The sequence below is a fragment of the Falco rusticolus genome, chromosome 5 (genome assembly GCF_015220075.1).
Source record: "Falco rusticolus isolate bFalRus1 chromosome 5, bFalRus1.pri, whole genome shotgun sequence".
NCBI classification, from domain to species: Eukaryota; Metazoa; Chordata; class Aves; order Falconiformes; family Falconidae; genus Falco; species Falco rusticolus.
In genome coordinates this window covers 52496804-52510238 of record NC_051191.1, presented here as the reverse complement: position 1 = coordinate 52510238, position 13435 = coordinate 52496804, and the positions used below count along the sequence as shown (strand labels likewise).

The 13435-nt window shown below is 35.5% G+C and overlaps 1 protein-coding gene across 5 annotated transcripts in view; it reads left to right on the top strand.

The window, feature by feature from the left end:
• The window catches only part of METTL25 (methyltransferase like 25), an 89693-nt gene that overhangs the window by 18554 nt on the left and 57704 nt on the right, over positions 1–13435 (top strand). For all 5 annotated transcript variants that reach the window (XM_037387460.1, XM_037387458.1, XM_037387459.1 and 2 more), the window contains exons 4-5: positions 233–862; positions 3751–3895. In XM_037387460.1, the coding sequence (XP_037243357.1) occupies positions 233–862; positions 3751–3895 (775 nt within the window). The remainder of the gene's footprint in view (positions 1–232; positions 863–3750; positions 3896–13435) is intronic.

Here is a 13435-nt window from a genome sequence, read left to right as displayed (position 1 = left end):
TTGTGATGGCTGTTTTCTGGAGCAAATCAGTTAAGACTTAATTCTGTGTTTTAAAGTGAGAAGGTGGACCAACAAAGCAAAAGAACTAAGTGTATTAGGAGGGATGATACTGATAAGGTAGCTATTAAATCCATGCTTAAATTTTTAGAGAATTGTTTTTCATTTGATTGAAGTGTGTCTTGTTGCTCATTAATAGAGTAAATTTTATTTTCTTTTTTTCCCCATTATCTAGGTGATTGATATAGGCTCTGGAAAAGGCTACCTGAGTTCATTTTTGTCCATGCAATATAACTTAAAAGTTTATGGAATTGACTCTTCAAACAGCAACACTGATGGTGCTCATGAAAGGAACAGAAAATTGAAGAAACACTGGAGAGCGTATCAGAGTCGAGGACGAGAAAACCTCAAAAGCCAGAGGTTGGAAAAAGCAAATGACAGGCCAGCGGAAAGTGAAATTAAATGTAAAGCAATCAATGAACAGCCCTTAAATGATTACAGTAGTCTTCAAAGTCAGGACCAAATGACTATCCAAGATTTAGTTCCTTGTGGTTTCACAGAAATAGCTACATCTGAAACCAGCAAACAAACTGAAGTTGATATGGTGGCTCAGACACAATCTGATGAGAGCAAACTTTCTGAAGAGGTTCTTGCTATTCTAAATTTTCTGCCTGCTGATGCTGTAGAAGTTTTTTCTTCATCTGAGTGTAACTATGGGGAACTCTGTGAAGAGGAAAAAGCACAAAGAAAGATGGCATCTCTCAAGGCTAAAGCGAGCAAGTCAAGTGAATCAAACCTGTATTTTCCAGTGACCTCTTGCATCACTGCAGAAACAGAACTCAGTGACATCATAACAGATCTGGAGGTTATATTACTAATACTTGAAGTAGTTTGTCTGTTGTCTTTATATTGCTATTTCCATACATGCATAATGCTTACTTAGTGCACATCAAGTGCTGTCAGTGGTGTAAAAGAATATTCTAGCTCAGTAATGTTTGTCAGCCAGTTAGCAGAAGTATGTCTAGCAGATACTGATTCTTTTTATATTTTAATGTATGAGTTGGGATTATTTTGAATATGTAAAGCAGCATATTATATATAGAGAGAATATATATTATATTTTTATAATACATGTATATATAAATATAATATATTTAAAATATAAATTTTAGAATTTATGGGGTAGGTACTAATCAGTTGTCAAAGGTAACAGCTTACATATTAGCACATTTGGATGTTTTACAAGTGTGGTGATAGATAACAACTAATTATTATGAAAAGAGTTATATTTACCAGGTAGAGGGATGTGTTAAGCACTGGAATTTCAATTTTCCTGAAATGTCTTATTTTTAAAGTTTTATATTTTTGCAATTTCATTTAAACTTTGACAGCATAGGATAATATATTGTGTATAGTACTCAACATAAAGAGTTTGTAAAGAGCCCTATTTGCAAATAATGTTTTTATATTTTGACTTTTCAGAGTTACTTTAAGTTTCTTTAGTAATTTACCAGCTGGCAGGGATTGTGTCTACACAAACAAACCCAAATTCAGCTGCCCAAATACAGTGACAGAAGTCTTGAAGCTGTATGGCTGTTAATTCCTATGCCTGAGCTAATGTACATTGATTGGGTAGATACATTCAGCCTTTTATGGAAAGATAAAAACTTGTCTGCATTCAGTAGTAACTGAACAATTATATTCAAGGGTGTAATTCATCTCTGATGCAAGACCATAGGTTTGGGCTGACGGCCCTGTAACTTGAGGTAATGAATCCTACTGAATATCTGACAATATGTGGAGCAAGCTCATTTCTATCTGTGAAAGACAGCCTGAGCAGCAGGGTTTGTTTATGAAGCATATGCCTTTACATTTGTATAGTTGGATTCTGTATTATCTTAGCATGTAATTTGTATGGTGTAAAAGGTGGAAGAAATGCTCTATCACTGCCTTTTTTTATTAAAAAAAAAGCTTCAGAAAGGGTAAAAGCTTCATTGTATTAAAAAATAGTAATAACCAAACTGCACATTATGTGTATGTGTGAAATTATAAAACTTTAAAATGTACTATCATTTACATGTTTTAAAAGTACTTTGAGAGTTTTTAGAAATAGTTTTACAAATATTTACAATTTTTATTGTAACCATAAATTGATTATTTTTTTTCTGAAATGTGGGACAAATGTGTAAAGTTAGTATTTACTGATTTATGTCCTAAGGTCTGAATGTAATCAGCTGATGAAATATGGGTATAGGGTTGCATGTTTGTATATAGCCCAGGACTAATACTGAGATATGAAATTTTGGTACACTTAAGCCAATGATCCAAAAAGTACTTTCTGTTACACGCAGGCAACCTCACTGAAGTCAATGATGGTCCAAAAGTGTACCTGACACAGACGGACTGCCCTTGGATTTTTCAGAAGTTTTGAGCACTGTAATATGTTTCCTCTGTCTTGCATGTGGTAGCCATCTACCACTAGCCTCCTCCTCAAAGAATCTCTCTTTTTCTGTCCTGGGGTTTAAATGCTGCCCTTGGAAGTGCACATCTTCCCTTAGCTTCCATACTTTTCCAAACTGGAAAAAAGGCTTTGTGGAATGGTGAGCTGAAGCTGACTGATAGGAAAAAAGTCTTCAAAAATTAAGCTGGACTGAAACTAAACTTTTGCTGCTTAAGTTTTGGATCTTAAGACAAGGAGAGGGCAAGCACAGACAAGCAGCACAAAGTGGAAGGTGAGAAGAGAGACAGGAAGAATTAAAAGAGGAAAGGGGACGTTTTACTGTTTTGCATGTACATATACTATATAGTACACATGGGTGAGAAAATCAGATATGAAGCAGCAAAAATAGATGTGCTTATAAAGTCAGAATGATTATAGAAAGGTATCCCAGTTGCATGTCTCTGAGCTAATTTCTTGTTGATAACCCTGTTAATGAATAAGGCTGAAATTCAAAGTCACACTATGTTTACCATGTAGATTCCAACTAATAATGCCAGAAGGAAATACATTGTTGTGAATGGTGAGAAGAGGGATAATTTGGATGGAGAAATAGAGAGAAAAGGGACATTGAGGAAGAAGTAAAGCAGGAAATAGAATGCACAGAACAAAAGAGTATCTGAAGCTGAAGTTCTGACCTTGTCCTGTGGAATAAAATGCCCATTTGTTGTTGAATAGTAGTAGGCACACTGCAAAACTGTGGCAGTGCTACAGTTTTGGAAATAACAAAGCCTGCTCTTCACATTATAGCTGTCATTAGGAAGTGGGTTTGATTTCAGCAATTTAAAGTAGCAGAAATGCTATAGGTCAGTCCAGCCAGACTTACAGCTGCAAATCTAAAGAAAAGGAAGTAGCAGTGGTAGTAATAATGAAAACAGGAAAGCTAGGAAAGGCAAGAGAAAATACCCCATGTTCTCTTCTAGGCAGGTAAATGAGTTGCTATTCGTAGTCTTGAACTTCTGTTTCCTTAGGGCCAGTGAAGGTGGAGTGCAGAGATGGACAGTTTCCTCCCTGAATAAAGTGATGAGCAGTCCCTCCACAGAGGGAAAGCACCACGTTCTCTTAGCACTGAAGAGCTTTTATTATATTGAGAAATTCTAGAGTGGAACAGCAGGAGTCCTCATGGAGTTGTGTATTTAAACCTTACAGCTCCATAACCATTTGCAGCATGTCTGAGTTCTGGTGTTCGTTGTTATTTTTGCTCTTTCAGTTGAAGAGAAAGATGTTTTATTGTTGCTTTTTTTCCTTTTTCTTAGGACTGTGTGATGGTGGGTCTACATACATGTGGTGATCTTGCTGCAAATACTCTACGAATTTTTACTGCCAAGCCTGAAATCAAAGCAGTTTGCAGTGTAGGCTGCTGCTACCATCTATTGTCAGAACAGTTTGAAAACCAAGAAGGTAATTCTTCTGAGCTTAACTTGTGGCTGCCAGCTTGCATGTTGAGAGTATATCTTTTCATTAATAACCTCCTTGTGTTTGTTCCTTTCCAGTGGCTTATTTAGTACTGATTTTGATTATGTTATGTGGGTCATTCACTTCTGGAAGTCCTGTAGCTTTCCTATTATGCCAATATTCCTAATATTCTTACTGAAATTAGGGACATTAATGTAGAATGTTTTTATGTAGTTATGAATACAGCTGGTTTTCTGCCTTTACTTCACTTGTAAAATGTGGAGGCTTTTTTGTTCCAATATGTTTTCATCCTTTTGAAATATTTTGCACCAGATTTTGCTCTTGGCTGTCTGCATGCAACATCCATTTATGCTGAGTTGTACATATACAACTATGAGCAGAATTAAGTCCTTGTAATGTAAGTTGTTACTCAAAAAAACATTCATCTGAGTGCTGTGCTGTGGGCCATAATGTTTAGAACATTATGGAACAGTACATATATAACAGTTTTTCTGTAGGCAAATTTTCCTTCATATGTGGTTTTTTTCAGTTTTGATAAAAAGTTGATATCTTTACTTGAAAGGTAAATTCTGCATAATGAAAAACATTAAGTAGCTGAATTTACTGAGACAAGTGCTATGTAGCTGAGCTGTCTAGATGCTGTCTGCCAGAGTCCTAGAATCTGATCATTGTATCAACCAAATTTGAGAGAGGAGTGGACTGGCAAAGTTTATTTCAGCTCTTTCAGGGAACTTTATGGACAGAAAGGCAGGTGGAACCCAGCTGCTGTTCTTTAACAGTTTGGCTGCTCATGCAGCTAAGGCACAGCTCCAGACTGACCATGACACATGCTAGCTCTTTCTTGCTTTAATGATCTTTTCATGTTGTTTTTATCTTCCTCTGGAACAATTTCAAGAGTTTTTGCTGTAGATTATTTTCAGTTATTTTGCAATAGTTCAGGTTGCCTGAAAAAAAACAAAGAGAAAGAAAATACAATAAAAATTTCTTGAGTTATAGAAATGCAATTAGTAAAAAAGATACAATTCCTATTACAACAGATTTTAAAAAAAAAAAAAAATTTCAGGCATTTGTCATTAAGTTTGTGTGTCTGAAAAATTTCATTGTTTCTTATTTTTGCAAAAAGGACACGACTTCCTGTTCTAGCTGTAGGATTATTTTTTCCAGACCAGTGCATAAGGTTTTACTAAAATGTTGTTATTCACACACCACCAAAGGATCAGGTATGATAACGTATTCTGAGTTCCAGCAAACATGTACATGCATGGTGGTAAGAGATACTGCAGTTTCATAGCAGTATGGAAATGAAGCCAAATTGCATGTTGGAATTTCTAGCAGTTTGATTTTTCTCAGCTTGAAGGCTAAAAATTATTCTCAAAGAAGAACCTTTAAGCAGAACAAAAGGAAATGACAATATTCTTTTTTGGGGAAAGAACACATAAGTAGTTCCAGTGATGCTCAAAAAATTGATTATTTTTTTTTTTACTATTACTATGAGGGTATATATTCTAAAATCAATCGTGCTGTTGTATTCCCCTGGAAGAGTGATCTACTATATGGCTTCTTCATAAGAGCGCAAGGACCAACAATATCTAAAAGCTAAAATTTCTTTAAAGGGAAAAGGGGAAAGAATTAGGACCACAGCTTGTGTCTGCACTTCCTATGCATGGATTTCAACCTAACAAAGCATTCTAGAGGATGCTAGAGCACTCTGTAACTAAACAAATGGTATGGCTCCAACAATTCCGTTGTACAAGAAGTAAACTAATTCTTGCAGCTGTCTGAGGCAAATGAATTTTGGTACTGCTTCCAAAATGGGCCAAATCATAGAATCGTGATGAAATATTTTAATTTTAAAGTGCCTTCTGAAGGTCATCTGGTCGAGATCACGGTGCACGGCAGGGCTAGCTTACAGCAAATTGTTCTGGGCCATGTCCAGTGATGTTTTGAATATCCCCAAGGCCAGCGATTCAACAGCCCATTCCAATGTTTGCCTTCAACAGGAAATTTTTTCTCACGTATCCATTCAGAATTTGCAGCTCTTGTGCATTATCTATTGTTTTTTCATTGTGCACCTCCAAGAGCCTGGCTTAATCTTTTCTGTTCCTTTTCCTTTAGGTGAAGACAGCAGTTAGATCTCTCCTTGACCTTCTTTGCAGCCCTGTAGTCCTCTTGCAATCACTGAACTCATTCCATTAAGTCAGTGTGGTGGGCTAGAGAGCCCAAAGAAGCACTTTAGGTACTCTTACTCTCACAAGTGCTAAAAACAAGGAATAATCACGTCCCTTATCTTGCAGGCTTCAGTTAAGCTTCAGAATCCTATCCATTTTCTACCCACCTTAGAGTCCTCCTGTCTGAGTCATATCGTTCCAATTTGTCTGTATAGATACTAAGGAAACCTTGCTGAAAGCCTTGCTAAAGTCAAGGTAAACTATTACTGTGCTCTCCCCTAGTTCATGAAGTCAGTCACTGCATCACAGAAGTCAATACAGTTTGTTAGTCCCTGGTAAATTCTCAGTCTCTTTCTTGCTCTTCATGGGCCTGGGCATGGTTTCCAGGAAAATGTTGCTCCAGAAACTTATTGAGAACTGAGGTTAGACTGAAGATGGGTGTGTTGTTTGCCTTTTTCCTGTCATCAGGAGCTTCTCTTGATGGAGGTGACCTTTCAAAGGTGATAAGAGTGTGGCTTTTGTGTGACATCAGCCAGTTGCCTCAGCTTCCTGAAATGCGTGCTATCTGTCCACATGCATGGGTGTATTTCCAGTTTGCTTGTGTGCTCCAAGCCAATATAATCTCTACTGTAGGTAGTCCTTCACTTGCTCGGGCTCTGACACTAAACTCAAGGAAGCTAGTGGCTAATCTAGGCATCAAGCAGAGATTGCAGAGACCTGTAGAAACCTTACAGGGAAAGACTACTTTGAGTATTAGGATACAGACTTAGAGCTAGATCTCTGTGGTGATGTATAGGAGATCTTCCTAAGCAGCAGGGAGAACTGGGCAGAATTTGCTGCAACACAGGAAATCTTTCATCTGTTTAAAATCAGTCCAGTAAGCAAGGGCTTGCCTGCAAGGATGCAGCGGGAAGTTCTTTTATAAAGGATTTTATACTTATTTTCTTGACTTAGTAACTTCAAGGCTCTGAAGTTTTTAAAAATGTTTTAATTTCTTTTTTTATTTTTTTTTCATTGCTCTATTTTATTTATTTTTTTTCCCCAGTTTAAAAGCTTTTTTATTTTCTTGATGTGCGTACCTTTAAGGACAAGGTTGAGGCAAGTCCATCTCAAAGCTCTTTCCCCCATTTGCCATCTTTGCTACTTTAATGTAAATGCAGATGGTTGTTCTCATAAGCCTAGTTGAAGCAGATGTGGCAACTCACAAAAAAAGCTGCTGTGGCCTGATGGTTGTCATAATGTGAGATGGCCGGGCCGTGTGTTCGGCAGTTAAGTTTTAGATCAGTGTTGTTTGAGGCCAGTGAAAATCTGCTTTTTCACTTCATATTAACTGGAATTAGGTGATATTCAGGGGAAGAAGTTTTACCTGTTTTGATGCTTAATGTAGTGTTGCTAAGCCTGAGGTGGTGAGTTGAGAAAATAACAAAATGTTACTGTGCTGGTTTTGGCAGGCTATTGAATTACCTTGGTCATCGCAGTTTGGGTTTTTTTGTCTCTGAGTTGCTAACTACAGAGAATAATGCCTTAACATTTCTCATATATTCTAAAAATAGTAAAGATATTGCAAGATTGCCTGATTCAGTTTGCCATTGGACCTGCTGTGAATGCTGATTTCTGATGAAAGTAGGTGCCAGTAGTCACGGTCTCGCGTATTGCAATCAGTATACATTGTCTATGTGTCTATAAATAACCTAAATTCATCTGGAATTTTTTGTCATGGGACCACATTTCCAGTTATGCTGGGAATAACTTTGAACTCTTAAGATCATGAAAGCCTTTGTTTTGATTTTTAGTAACTACAACAACCAAGAAGTGCTGTGTAATGTCAATTTTCTTTTCAATTAAAAAAAGTTTAAGCCAGTAACTTTTAGCACCTGTCTTTAAATTTCAGTGCTGTTTTAAGCAGTACCAAATACTAAATTTCAGTTAGTAAGGAATATTATGACAGCTCTTGAAAAATTCTAAGTAGTTTTACTTTGACTTCCTCTAATGAGAATTGATTGTTTATACAGAGATTCTTCTATGGATAAAACGCACTTAGCCATTAGTATAATTGATTCCTTTGGGGTTTTTCTTTACTGTTACTGCATCAAATAGTCAATTACATCACAGTAGTAAGGATTTCACTGTTTATTACAGACTTTTTACATGAACCTATTTACATAATGAGCCATTATGGCAGATTTTCTGGAAAAAAATAGTTTGCTAATGATTTTTAGGTTAAAACAAACCCTGTGCCTTTGTTGAGGAGCTATTCTTAGGATTTTGGGGAGCCGTTTTATCTTACATTCAGCTAATACATTTCTGGGGCAATGTAACAGCTGGACTATGATTATCCCTTAACAGATGGTAACTGCAAGTGTAAGATATTTCCAAAAGACTTGACTTTCCTTAAGAAGGTTTTGATGTGTTTCTGTATTCTAGTTCTCTTCCTTCCATCCTCCATACAGCTAAACACATCAGTACTAGTCTAGGAGCCAGTGAAATTCTTCAATATGATATCCTCTGCTTTGAGGAAAAAACATTGCTATCACTAAGGAGCTACTTATGTATAAGTAGTTGTATAGGTTGTTTCAGTGATAGCTGTCGTATAGAAACTCTTTTTGAGGTTAGCTTGAGTACTACAAATCATGAACTCCAGCTTCTGTAAGGATTTCCAGTGTCAGGGCACTGCTCGAGGAAGAAGATACATGCTGAGTGGAGGAGTTCTAGAGACATCCTGGAAGCTGTGGAGAACAGCTTCTCAATAAGGCACTCTGAAAGAAGTCAGCAAACCTTTTGCGCAAGAGTAAGAGCCTTGGACTCTCAAGCTACATAAATATAAACTTTGGCTACAATTGTTAAGTTCTAACTTTTAGAAGCTAGTGAACATAATTAAGGGAATCAAAAGAGATGCAAAACAGTAAAAATTCACATATAGAATTTTATCAGATTTGTGGAAACTGAAAAGGCCTTGAATAAAGTGGAATCAGCTGACAAAAACTTCAAAACTGGATTTTCTAAATGATTCCTTACATGAACATAATGGCTTCATATCACTCTGTTTCACTGAAATAAGGAAAGATTAGTCAGTGTTTTAGAAGCATTAGAGTACAGATGATTTATGTGTTGCCTAAGTATATTTTCGAAGATATTCCACAGCCAATGTCTTAAAATAGCTATCACTGATACCATGGCAACACAGGAAAACACTTCCAAGCAAAAGATCAAAAAGCTTGATTTCCTTTCCAAGGCATCTTTAGATATTGCTACATAGGGCACAGTTCCATGAATTTGTGACAGAGCTAACTAGTCACTAAAACCCAGATGTTTTCTATCAAAATTTATCCTGAAAAAAATACGAAACTTGAAAAGAATATTAACTAGGTAAGTTTTACAGATGTTAAATGACAGTTTATTGAAGTATTTTTCGTTAATAAATGCAGCAAAAATATATTAAAACCTGAAACTATCTTAAATTTATAATTTTGTGTTTATGAACACAGTAACAGATTATAATTGAGAAAGCCAAGGTTTCTATAATGCACAGTAACTAAAGCATATCTTAGATTTGGGGTTTGAAAATTATTTTGATTTATTTCCCGAAATGGAGGAAAACTTTTCTTCCCACCTGCCCTCTGCTCCCCCTGGCAAAATCCTGTTTAGTGATGGAATTTTTAGGAAAAATAAAAACTCAAGGTGAAGTCTTTAGTCAAGGAAGATTTAGTCTTTCCCATGAAGAAAAAAGGCAGTTTAAGTAGTTCCTCTCCTTTGTTTGGAGTCCTACCAATAGACTGAGATACTATGAAGTCATGGAAGATAGATGCTGTGGAAGACCTGAAACGAGTTGGGTTATTTGTGTTTCAGTACTGCCTTCACTGAGTCTGGCAGTGTATACAAAGATACAAAGTAGGCTGTGCATGAAGGATTTTGATGAGGATAATGAAGATTACTTTCCACTGAAAAATGTCAGCTGAGGGAAAAATGACATTTAATTCCATTTAATTATGATCTCAGAAGATGCTGTCAAGAATTTTGTATCAGTATTTGGAATTACTTATTCATCTTAAATGATCTTCACTCAAGAATAATTCTGTCTTTTTCCTAGTACTGAAAAGTACATGCAAGACTTTGCTATCACTTTTTAATATGAATCCTTTAGGATTCCAGAATCACTAAAGATAAATAATTGTCCCTTGGTTATGATCCAGGCTTAACATTTGTGAATACAGATTTGCTGTATTTTCATTAATATTAATGAAGAAACAAAAGTTTAGTGACATAATTTCTGTTTTATTTCTGTGATTGAAACAGTTCATCTAAGTTGGATTAAATCTACGGAGATGGTCCCAACTTTAAAATAAGCACCAAACTTTCATCATATTCATGATGTTATATTAGAAATGTCTTTAGCTGATTTATTCAAGGTACTTGAATACCTGAAATTGCTGAGAATTTTGCAGACTTCTGTCTCCACTTCTACAGGTAATTAATATCTATAATTCTTCATTTTGCTATTAAAGTATGATTACATATGTTAATGAATTAGCTTGCTTTCACACCATCTACTACGTTGTTAGACCTGAGAATATAGTTTTAAAATCTGTATTACTTATATCACATTGTCAGGCCTTTTTTTTTAAATATGTGGCATCAGTATATGAAAGAAGATTAATATATTTTTATAGAAAATAATATTTTGATAACAAAGTAGAATGAAGCTGCAAAATAAACATGCAGCCTGGCTTCAGTATCCGTAACAGAGATATGGAAATCATGCAATCCATTAACAAAAAGGTTCCTCTGTTTCATTATCTGTCTTCCATAGAGGTCAATAGCAGGCATACAGAGAAGAGTATAAAACCATAGGGAGTACATACCAATACTTCCCCCAAATATTCTCTTTGCTTCCAGCGTGTTTTGGCTCATGAACTTCTTGGAACAAAGTGATATATTTGCATTAAATAACCCTTGATGGATTTTTATTCCTTGAATCCTTCAGGTTGCTTTTGAACATACGTGAACTTTTAGTATCTATAGCATGCTACAGTAAGGAATCAACTGCATGTTTTATGAAGAAGCATTTCCTTTTAATTGTCTTAATGCTGCTTTACTGCATGGAGTTCTTATATGCCCCTTAATTTCTGGTTTAAAAGCCAGTATACTTCTGTCCCTATTTATTTTCTCCAGCCCATTCATGATTTTGCAGACTTTTCATTCCCCTTTTATCTGTTCTACAGCTTTAATTTTTTTTAATTACTTAGTCCTGTTATTAAAATGTTCCTTTACTTAGGACTATTCTGTGTCTGTTCTCTGAACCTTTTTGGGTGGTGTTACTTATTATCTGAGGTGAGAAAAACAAATCCAAACACAGAATTCAAGATTCAGGTGCAGCATGGATTTATATGGTAGCATAATAGTGTTTTCTGGTTTGTTTTTTTTCTTAATAATTTTAATGGCTTTCTTTTTCCTTGTCTAAGTCCTGGGATGATCTTTTCATCAAACTGTCAGTTCTCAGTTCAAAGCCATTCATTGTATATTTAAAGGTACTGTTTCCCCCAATTTGAATCACTTTCATCTAGCTTCAATTTTGTATGCCAATTCATCTCTAATTTTTATTAGAAGTGGCTTTAATTTTTATTACCCTTAGTATCATCAGCAAATTTTGTCCTACGCTTCATTAACTTTTTCAGGTCATTTGTGAATTTGATCAACAACCTGTTCCAGCACAAGTCTCTTTAAGCCTCTGCTGGTGATCTCTGTCCTGTGTGAAAAATGGTATTTTATTCCCATCCTTTGTTTCTGTCAATTACTTACCCATAGGAATACTTTTTATCTTGTTCTGTGCTTTGATAGTTTCCCTAATGGTCTTGGTGAATGCCATTTGGAAACCCACTCTGTCTTTCTTGTCTAAGCGTTACCTGAAGCCTTCAAAAAAAAATCCAATATGTTTGTGAGATATGACTTCCCGTAAGAAACTCACGTTGACTTGTCCCAAACATGTTATATTTGCTTATATATCAAATGACTCTGTTCTTTAAAATATTTTCATATAAATGTGAGGCTTCCTGTTTGGAAGCTCGCTGGACCTTCCTTTGAAGTCTTCTTAAGCATTAATGGCACATTACCTGCTTTTCAGATCTTTAGAACCGAAGAGTTATAATCAAGAAGTTGCACACTGCAGTTTGGCAATTTGAACCTGATTTTAGGTTTTGGATGAATGCCATATGGCCTTGGCAATTTTTTGCTGTTTACAACGTCTGTTTTTCTATAACTGCTAGGCATCCTTCACTTTTAGGTATTTCATCTGATGAGTTTCTTTTATGAAACAGGACTGTGGCTTTAGAACTCCATTTAGCTTTCCTTCCATGCTTTGTCTCCTTGAGCAATCCTTTGTAGCTTTATCACAATGATAGTCCTATAACTACTATCTATTTATAAGAAATACTGTAGACACTGAGATATCTGCAAGAGGTCAAAGAGATTTGAGATTAAAGAAAAATTGAGGTCTATGCAAATTATTATCAAAAAACATTCAGAATTATTTTTACTTTTATAAACATTGAAAGAAAAACATTTTGTTTGCCTGTGCCAATTACACTATGGATCTAAGAAAGTTATCTGTTAATAACCTGTTTTCTTCTGTCACCATGCAGAACACAGTTGAGAAAGCTTGTGCTTTCTCAAGGAGGAATAATGTATATAAATACCTTAACATTTTCATGCTCTGGAATGGAGTCACAATGTTAGAACGTAATTAAAATTACATAGCTGAAAGAAAAGAGACAGGTTTGGTTTTTTTATAATGACTATTATTGAGATCAAGTGCAAAAAGACTAATTATCCTGAGAGCAGAAGGATTACTAAAGCTATAAATCCTTGGTAAACAAGATTAATCTCCTGTTTGGATGGTAGTATTTATAACATTGTGGAGGCATAATGTCAGTGTATATTTTCTGCTGGTGTGAACAAGGTAATTCCTTCCCTGACTTCTGTAAGAACAGAGTCTGTGCATAGTGACAGCCTTTGTTTGTCAAGAGCAGAGAGCTTATGGTATGTGAACTAATGCCTGTTTCTCCAGCAGTTATTAAGGACTCTAACATGAATCCTCTGGAAACAAAATATCATGAAGATGATGAACTACATATGTTCAATATACCACTTATTTCAGTAACATCTATAGGAATGTAATAATAGTATTCTGAAAAAAAAAAAAGTATCAGACAATTGTCTATTTACCTTTTTTGAAACAGAAAAAAATGGATTGTTTCAACATAAAATCTCTTACGTTCTGCATTTTATACCAAACTAGGCAAATAAACACATTGTCTTATTTGACAAGGGAGAGCAAATAGAAAAGATCTTTCAAACTGAAATA